Source organism: Etheostoma spectabile, chromosome 9 (genome assembly GCF_008692095.1).
Source record: "Etheostoma spectabile isolate EspeVRDwgs_2016 chromosome 9, UIUC_Espe_1.0, whole genome shotgun sequence".
Taxonomy (NCBI): Eukaryota; Metazoa; Chordata; class Actinopteri; order Perciformes; family Percidae; genus Etheostoma; species Etheostoma spectabile.
The window spans coordinates 20,095,842-20,105,922 of NC_045741.1; the positions used below are offsets into that span (position 1 = coordinate 20,095,842).

At 38.7% G+C, this 10,081-nt stretch overlaps 1 protein-coding gene across 3 annotated transcripts in view; it reads left to right on the top strand.

The window, feature by feature from the left end:
* prkacba (protein kinase, cAMP-dependent, catalytic, beta a) overlaps positions 1 to 10,081 on the top strand; it is a 16,133-nt gene that overhangs the window by 2,632 nt on the left and 3,420 nt on the right. Inside the window, exons 2-10 of one of the 3 annotated variants that reach the window (XM_032526093.1) lie at positions 2,821 to 2,829; positions 3,536 to 3,597; positions 3,944 to 4,072; positions 5,400 to 5,498; positions 5,857 to 5,939; positions 6,379 to 6,505; positions 6,760 to 6,855; positions 9,194 to 9,316; positions 9,502 to 9,666. In XM_032526093.1, the coding sequence (XP_032381984.1) occupies positions 2,821 to 2,829; positions 3,536 to 3,597; positions 3,944 to 4,072; positions 5,400 to 5,498; positions 5,857 to 5,939; positions 6,379 to 6,505; positions 6,760 to 6,855; positions 9,194 to 9,316; positions 9,502 to 9,666 (893 nt within the window). Of the gene's footprint in view, positions 1 to 1,660; positions 2,074 to 2,820; positions 2,830 to 3,535; positions 3,598 to 3,943; positions 4,073 to 5,399; positions 5,499 to 5,856; positions 5,940 to 6,378; positions 6,506 to 6,759; positions 6,856 to 9,193; positions 9,317 to 9,501; positions 9,667 to 10,081 lie in introns of those variants that run through there. The other 2 variants (XM_032526092.1, XM_032526094.1) reach the window with 2 other exon arrangements.

Here is a 10,081-nt window from a genome sequence, read left to right on the forward strand (position 1 = left end):
GTTGTGTAGCAGAAGGTCATCAGCATTTGCTTTAACTTCTCTGAGGAATTCCCTTAGCATGCGATGCTGATGGGAAGAGGATGCTCTGAGAAAGTTCAATATTCTTATCATTATGTTCATTACCTCAGCATACTTGTCTGACAGGGTGGAGCACAGGACCAATTGATGAATTATGCAATGGTAAGAGATGAGCTGAGGATTGTCCTCTTTCATTCTTGCTGCAGCTCCTCTCTCTCTCTCTCTCTCTCCCTACCATGGCACATGGCAGGGGCTCCATCTGTGGTTATTGAAACCCCTTGATTCAGCTCTATTGCCCTCTTCATTAACATCTCCTTTATGGCCAGGTAGATGTCCTCTCCTCTTGTACTGGTCTGAATGGGTGTGACACCTAACAGATCTTCACAGAACTCTTCCTTGTCCTTGTTGAAGAACCTAACAAAAACTAACTGTTGAGCACTGTCAGACACATCAGTGGACTCATCTACAGCTAAGACTATGCATGGTGCCTTGCGAATTGCTTCATCAAGCTGAGCTAGCACATGATGGGTTAATATTTCTGTTTTCTTTTTGGCTGAGACTGCTGACATAGGTATTTGCTTGATTTTCTCTTTGTTTTCCCTCAAGTAAGGTTTCATCTACCGCACTGATGCGCTCCTTGACTACCCCTCCATCAGTAAATGTTTTTTTATGTTGACCCGAAATCCAAGCAACTTTAAGGAAACATTCGTTAGCACGTTGTTGAATGAATGTGTATTCTGCTGGATCGATCATATTGGGCTTTTAGATCGCGAGAGTCTCTGAACATATGAGATATACCGGTTTTGAACTGCCCGTGGTAAGAATGAACATTTAAGAATTTGTCCATTCTTGACTGAAAGCTGTTTTCGCTGTCCACTTTTCTTTATTTAGAGCACGCCATGTAAAACGTTGTCTATTATTTGTTTTGTCTCTCCCTGTGTGTATATCTCGCCTGAGTTGCAGTGGTTATCGGAATGCACAGATTTGATTGTCTTAATAGCATCACACGACATGATTTAGAACGCATGCTATTGGTCTGTGTTTTTCCTAGGCCGTGCCAGATTGCTAAACCAGTACCATAAATGCTAGAAGGCTGCGCGGGTTAAAATAGAAACGCTCCGTTAAAAGTCAATAATTCTCAATAATGTATTGGTTATTGGTCCGGACAGTACGGCCTTCTGTCTGGAGAGTACTGATCTTGACCTGCTTTCTGATTGGCAGTAGTCCATCTAGACTGTCTCACAGTCTTGTGACTCAAGCCACCTGTAGTTTCTGCAGGGAGGCGTTAAGGGTTGTGTAAAATAACACAACCCTTAACGCCTCTACAGAAACATGTTATTGGTGATTTTATTTTCATTCTAGACATTTAATTATCCAGAGGGGACCAAACTACTGTAACTCCAAAACAAACCTACATTTCTAGTACACTTGAGGGTCATAACCTTAGAGTGATTTTAAGCAGAGGGAAAAGCTCATTGAAGAACTGCATTGTTACACTTTACCACCAGAGAGCACGATAACCTGGAGATAGCTTTTCTCTTAGTCAGTCAGTGGGCGGTACAGTTTCCTTATCAGCACTCTGAATGCACTACAGCTGTGCAATGTTTTTGACATAACCTTTAGAGGCTGGCCATTTTGTGTACTTTGCGTACTTTGTATACCTTTTGTCAAAACAACGTCACCATTTGCATTGGAGTCTAATTTGTGTTTTCCACACCCTGTAGAAAAAGTAGATATGCAGTTGGCCGTTGAACTGATGCAGATTACTTGAACAGGAAGCTTATTTTTTTTTGTGGTTAACCAAGCATTGCAGTAAACTCGGCTGCATACAGGAAGTTCGTATCAGTCATTGGTCTTCAGTTGGAAAAAAGTTAGTTCGCCTTTGAGTCTTTTTACTCGCCCATCAAGACATTTGTCTCAAAATGGCCCAGGGAAAGGACCAATCCTTCGCCAGCCGCCTTTTCCACAGATGTCGTAAGAGTAGCCAAGAGCAGAGAGGACAAGAGAGTGAGGGGCCTCTTATTTCTGAGTTCACCATCATGTGGGATAAATTCAGTAAGTGGGGCGTGTTGCTTTTACACTTAAAATATGTCTGCCACCGTCTGCAGCTCTGAGCAGGACGAGTCTCAGCTTGCGTTTGTAAGTCTTGTTTGTAAGAAAATGGATTTAGATGAAGCTTATAAAATGAACCAAGGGCCATATTATGCCATACATGTCTTTTAATAGGTTAAATCAACCTTTAAGTTTGACTATGTTTTTTTTTTTTCTTCATGTAAATGGTTGTTCATTATTTCGTTAGGTCTCCTAAAACTTGCACACATTCTTGATCCTCCAGAGTCAACAGTAAAAGCAGCTTTGTAGTGCTTCCATCATCTTAATATCTCTGTCCTGCATTTTTGTGTACTGTTTGGCAAGTATGAAATGTGTTTTCTGTGTGCTTTTTATAATGCCTTTTCAACCACTGTTGTTTTGTTGTCTTTTTGACAGTTGTTTTTAGTTTAACAGTATTTTGTTGTCTTATTGTTGCTTTAACCAACAGTTTTCATTGACAGAAATAAGTCTTCCAACCAAAATAATCTTCTTGTTTCTATGTAGAGTATTTGAATTAGGATTAACTTTGATCATAGGGATGCCTTGCCTCGTCTTTTTCACTGTCATTTTGTTGTGTGTTGCATTTAAACCACTTGAATCTCAAAATGTTCTTGTTTTATGCACTTCATAAATGTTTCTTCCTCTCTTTCTCTTCTCCATCATTTCCATCCATGTGGGTGAATGTTCCTGCAAACCCTTGGTGAACTGTAGAGACTTTTGGTATGCTCATTTTTCCATGAGCCATCCTAAGTCACAGAGAGGTTTATGCTGCGGTTTAGGCCTACCAGGCTTGTATTATGCAACATCTAAATATTACTAAGATTGAGGTTAATTAGGACAGTCTGTTAACATACAGTTTCTACATAGTTCTTCAATGCCAGGTGTGCATTTCAATCAGCGACAGCATACCAAGTGCACCACCTACTAGACATTAGTCAGCTGCCACGGCTCTGTGACTTTGGACATCTCATGTCTGCTTTGACTTTCACAATGCACTGTCTTTCTAATGCCTGCACTGTAGCCTCCTCTGTTATGTTGTGCATTTTCTCTTCTCTGCCCAGTATTGCTGCCCCTGCCCCTTTACTCCCACCTACTCCTAAAAAGGGATGCAGAATGGCTTGTCTTTGATTTGGCCAATTCTGTAAAGTCCACATAAGCTCTTTGCATCACTTTATTAATCAAAAATTCCTGTTTGACATGTGGTTTTGAGTTTTGTTAAAGAGGTATTTTTTTTAGTACTGTAGTCCTGCATCCCCAGTATTTGACATTTGCCTGACCTTAAAAATTTATTTTTTTATTCTCAAACATGTGAACAGACTTTGTTTATTTTCCTGTTTCCAGTTTATTTCCCTCAACATGCTAACTGACCTTGTGTAAGTACCAAATTGCAAATTGTAAAATCAAACTTCTGTCTTTTTTTTTTAAGTGAAAGAGTTCTTAGCTAAAGCCAAAGAAGATTTTTTAAGGAAATGGGAGTGTCCACCACAGGTAAGTCCCTGTGAATAGAATTCAAACTTTAATTTTCCCGTAACTCACTTTGTAGATGTAAAATGACAGATATTTTGTGTGATAGTAGCTAGCTACTTCCTGGTTCAGATCTGATTGGCCTAAAAGCTAGCTGATTGCATAATTGTACTGTGCCACTAAGAGGCTTTTATTGGGAAAAAAAACATCTGTACCTAGCTAATGTGTTTTTACTCTGAGCTTAATGAAGGCAAAATGTCATACCAGATGCATCTATAAGAGTGGCAATAACACCAAACTTACAAGAAGAAATGTAAGCAGCTCAATCATTAGTTAGCTGTCTTCACTATCAATGATAATGTTTCCTCAGAGCACAACTGGCCTGGATGACTTTGATAGGTTCAAGACTCTGGGCACTGGCTCATTCGGTCGAGTTATGCTTGTCAAACATAAAGAAACAAATCAGTTCTACGCCATGAAGATCTTGGACAAACAAAAAGTAAGTGTATGCTCTTAAAAAAAACTGTTTACCCATCTCACTAAGAACTCGGGGTAGAGCAGGGCCGTCTGTGAAAAGCAAACTCCTGCGTGCTTGACAAATGCTGTAACAACATAAATGCTGTGCACCTCGTAAAAGGAAATGGAACGCTTCCTCTCATGCACTGCCAGCATGTTATCGTTGAAAACCTCAGAGGCACTTCACATGAGAGTTTCAATCTTTAAATACTGATGTGAGAGTCGTAAGAGGAGGTTAGCGTGTCCTCAGTACATTGCTCATGTAGCACTGTTCCCTTGAATTTCACACAGTTGACTGAAGAGGTCAAATCTGTTTGACTTTTAGTTTTGAGCTGTACTACTGAAAGACTTATTACCATCACTTGTATCACTTTTCTTCTTCACACCTGTATGCCGCCCTTTTATTAGTTCATCACAGGGGTCTTAAAGGATTGTATGTTTTTGCATTTTTGTATCCCACATGCTACTGCTAATAATGTACATTTCACATTGCTGTTGACTATTTCCCAAAGCATGCCATGCATTTACAGGTTTGTGAATGTGTTTTTACTGTCTTAGAGGAAGCCATTGATTACCATTTAAATATTTCAGTACAGTATGCAAATTCATTTGTGGAGACTTGCTTGCAATACAGAAGCTAATTGATCACAGTAACTGTCATGGCCAAGTGTTTGGTAATGCAGTTGAAACTGTGGATTGAGTTCATGTCTGACAGTCTTTTTAAACCAAGGACCTAGCAAATTAGGGCATTTCTTTTCGTGATGACTGCTATTTGCTCATTGTTTGTCTTCTGACTTTGATTTTTATTTGACAATATGGCTTGTGGAGGCAATGCTGGCATTGAATGCTTGACTTTTAAGTCTTGTACAGTATGTCCGAGCTTCCCACTAACTCATGAATGCACCACACTGGTAGACGTTTAAAATAAATTGCACTTAAACCATGCTGTACCTAACGAAAATAAAACAGAACATGATGTTAACTCGGATGGATTAAGCTTTAAGTCTGTGCAAGTTGTTTTTCACACTTTACTGAAATGAATGGAAGACAGCAGCTGGCTGGGGAGGAGAACAGACACATGTAAAAAAAAAAAAGAAAAGTCATAAAGTCAGAATTGTGCTAAAACATCTTTGTGCATTAACGTTTTAATCAGGCATAGCTCTCAGAAATCATGAAAAAACCTTTGGGTGTGTTGGCTTTGCTTTACGTTGAATTCTGGAAATTATATAACAGGCACACATACTCAATTATCAGGAACATGGCATGCTAGAAATACGTTAGTACTAATATTATGCCTTGTTATTTTTCAGGTGGTGAAATTGAAGCAGATAGAACACACACTAAATGAGAAGCGAATACTACAGGCTGTCTCTTTCCCTTTCCTCGTCAGATTGGAGTACGCTTTCAAGGTAAACGCTGGCACCAACTACAAACTGCTGGTAACCAACTACAAACTGCTGGTAACCAACTACATGGTTACCACATTATCAGTGTTTTTATATTTTTTTTTACTAAGGAATCCTAATGCTGACATAACAGACCTTGCATGTTCACCTGTCACAGGGCTACTGTTGGTACAGTTCATCTCAATATAACAAGCCAACTACATGTTTATGAACAAAAACAACCGCAATAGAGTAGACGCCCCCCATATTGTAGCATCATTTACTCTAATTGGGATGTTTTATTTCATTGCCTGAAGAGCACTTAGTATCATGTGATCAGTTGATATGCCCCTGCTTAAAGGTTTCTTGTTTTGATTAACAGGACAACTCAAACCTCTACATGGTGATGGAGTATGTGCCCGGTGGAGAGATGTTCTCACACCTCAGACGTATCGGAAGGTTCAGGTATAATGTACATTTTAATTATTTTAATTTAAGTGCTGTATTATCTACTAATCACTGTACAGTTTTCACATTCCCTCACTGTTGCCCAACAATGTCATGGATAGAATAGTTTGAGACAGACAGCATTTCGAGGTGGCTATCCAATGAATAATTGAGTTTGCGCCTTTTAGTCATAAGAGATGCGTGTTCATATTAGAGGTGCACAATTCAGAAAATGTCATGATTCAATTCAGTATTGATTTTTAGGCTCACAATTCAATTCAAAATTGATTTTTGATTCAAAAACGATTCTCAATAAAAGAAAAAACAAGCATGAATGTGAATAATATATTATATATATATATATATATATAATTTTGTTTTTTTTTTTTTTTTTTTTTGCACACCCCTACTTCATATATTGCACCAATGTCTGACTGTCCACCCTCCCTTCTTTCAGTGAAAATCATGCAAGATTTTATGCAGCTCAGATAGTACTCACCTTTGAGTACCTTCACTCCTTAGACCTCATCTACAGAGACCTGAAGCCTGAAAACCTGCTCATAGATCAACATGGGTATATCCAGGTACACAATCTATGTAAAGTTTATAATAGAAAAGTAAACTGAATGGAAAGGTATCCGTCTTTAAGTAAGTTCTGTCTAAAGACAGATAATACAAAAAAGCAAATTAGCACATTTAGTCGGTTTGAGCCAAGTAAATAAAACAACAACCTGATAAACAGATGTAGGCTTCTGTTGATAGTCTGAAGTTTAGTACATGTTAACTTTTCCCTTACGTAGTTACTTTTCTTATCATGCTCCTATTGTTCTTTCTTCAGGTCACAGACTTTGGCTTTGCCAAAAGAGTAAAAGGCAGGACCTGGACATTGTGTGGAACTCCTGAGTACCTGGCTCCAGAGATCATCCTCAGCAAGGTAATCCCTCCATACCCAATACAGCCCCCAGACACTTTATTACAGTACTAATACTAGAACGTATTAAAATTGTAACTCAAGGGCAATGAATTTCAGATGAAACTAGAATGGTACTTGAAGAACTCAGACCATGCCCAAAATGTGTAAACTCTTTTTTTCCGACACCACATGAATGCAGCACAAATGCCCTATCTTCCATTGTTAATGAAAGTAACAATTCAAGACAGCAACGCAACAATAATTTGTGTATCTACCCTGTGATTCGAATCTGCTCCAAAATGTAATGGGTTCTTCCTTAGCCCATACTTCACTCTTCCACCAAGTTTCATGAAAATATAGCCAGTGGTTTTTCCATTCTCTTGCTGACAGACTAACAAACAAATCACAAACAAACAGACAAACCAAGCCCAAAACAAAGGATCTTGCTAAGTTGTCAAAAAAAATTTTGCCTTTAAATTGGGGGATAAGGGGATACAAGAACTACACCAGTCAAATGATGTAAGGGCACTTTCACACCTATAGTTCGGTAGGCTCTGTGCAATTCGGGGGTGAAGTTGCAACATTGTTGCATTTTTTATTTGGACCAGTTTGCGTTCAGACTGTACTTTGTTAAAGGCACCAAATATAGTAAACAAATATCATGAGGTTGAAACGGACACTTGTTTATTAGACAGAATATCTGAGTGAACCTCTCTGACACCTGGTCTCAGAAATAATGGAGCAACAATAAATGTATCTTGTCTTGGGTTTTCTGGTTTCGCTTTAGTGTTTCTAGTATTTTACAACAATATAGAGCTGCATAGATTAATCCATTAGTTGTCAATTTTCACATTAATCACCTACTATTTTGATATTCGAGTAGTCTGATTGAGTCATTTTTTAAGACAAAATTAAAAAAGTCTTTGATTCCAGCTTCTTAAATGTGAATATTTCATAGTTTCTTCTCTCTTCTCTGACATGGCTCTGACTGAATATCTTTGAGTTGTGGACAAAACCAGACATTTGAGGACGTCCTCTTGGGCTTTTGGGAAACACTGCTCTACATTTTTTACGATTTATTTGAAATTTTATAGACCAAACAATTAATTGATTAATCAAGAAAATATTCAACAAATTAATCAATTATGAAAATAATCAGTAGTTGCAGCCCTTCTACAATATGAGCAACTGACAAGACAGCGAGCAAAGGATAGGGCGGACCCTGATGAGAGAAAGATTATGATGTGTTGTAACACAGACAACGAGAAATATATATGGTCAGGAATTACCGGTAAGGCAATATAACCACAACTTCAACGTCAAGTCAACAGATGACAAGACAGAAATGTCTAGAGAAGATCTCAACTTTATAACAATCATGAAGAAGAAGAAAAAAGAGAGAAAAAAAAAAGGAGAACAAGAAGACCAGAGAAAAGGCTCAAAAGGAGCGCAACGAGCTTGTACCCCAACTTGTGGCTTTTGTTCGCAAGCGGGGTACGGAGACGAGTTTGGAGATGCATCCGAGAGTGAGGAAGAAGAGCAGGATATTGACCCACGGGAGAAGAACAGAGATGAGGGAGGAGATGCAGAGCAGCCCAATGGACACAAACTGACAATTGATGATTATAATGATGGTCTGTACTGCCCAGCCTGTGACAAATCCTTCAAATCAGATAAAGCTATGAAAAATCAAAACGGCACCGGCAGATGATGGCATTTCTACGGCAACAGCTGGATGAGGCTGATTTAAGGCTTTTGTAAAGCAGAAATCTCTACCTCGGGGTTACCTACCCCATGAATACTTAATGGACATGAACATTATTGACTAAAAATGCACACTTGCACTCTGGACATCATTGTTTGATTTTGTCATTGGCTCCATTACTAATGTGGGAAAGTGTTATGTTATTATACAACAACAATTAGGGGCCAGTGTGGAATGGCCAATTTGGATATATACAATTGTAATGTGTGTGTGTGCGGTAGGTCTGCGTGAATGGTTGGTTTGTTACGTCACCTGCGCATCTTTCAAGTCAGTCTTTTTGGATGTGCTGTAACCTCTTACCTTGGGTCTTTGGTCCACACCAGAGTATGAATGAGCTTTCATTCCATCCCAGTCGAACCGGACTATCTAACGACCAATCTGCTCAGATGTGAAAGCAACCTAAATGTAAAATCCCACAAATGGATGTTAAGTACAGAGCCAACACAAGAAATGTGTCACTTGTATGTATATCTGACTGCTCTTTGGGTCTCAAGCCTGTCCGGCTGTCATTACTAGTCATTAACCAAGGTAGTTTTGCATAGTTAAGGTTGAGCCAAGACACCAAACTACGGATTCTGTTTCTGACTCTTTCAGGGCTACAACAAAGCTGTGGACTGGTGGGCACTTGGAGTTCTTGTCTATGAAATGGCTGCTGGTTACCCTCCCTTTTTTGCTGATCAGCCTATCCAGATCTACGAAAAGATTGTGTCTGGCAAGGTATGAAGAGAAAGTCTTAGTTTAAATATTTGAATTCATTGTCTTGCCTCTGCTTGCCTTTCAACTACAAGCATCGCCTTGCCAGTGTTTCTTGTTTCTCTTTATGTATTACCAAGCATGTTATGTTAAATAGGTAAACGGCACAGGTATCTTTGTAATCCAGAGTTCTCTTTTTGCTTGTTTAGGTACGATTTCCCTCTCACTTTAGCTCTGACCTGAAGGATCTGCTGAGAAACCTGCTCCAGGTAGACCTTACAAAGAGATTTGGTAACCTGAAGAACGGTGTGAATGACATAAAAAATCACAAGTGGTTCTCCACAACAGACTGGATTGCCATCTATGAGAGAAAGGTATGTATTCTTTGTGTTGTATCATAATTCTGGAAACATGTAATGACATTGACATTTAGTTCTTAATATATTTACCAAAATAATGGTCACCATGAGGTGACTCTGTCATGAGATGATGGTTAAGAGGTGCCCCCCTAAATTTGTCATCAGGCATACCAACACATTCTGTTAGCAGCGATGATAGATTACACAGTGATAGACACTATTTGCCTCATGTATTTTGTAATTGCGAGTGAATTATACCACCAATTAAGACATTTGTAAAGAATATAAATTGGCAACCAATTGATCAAAGCATTTCCTAGATATCTGCCATATTCAAAGAACGCAGACATTTATCTAATTATTGAATGGTTATTAATAATAATAAGCACAAGTATTTTAAACACCAGCCCTTGTTTGGCATATTTAAATT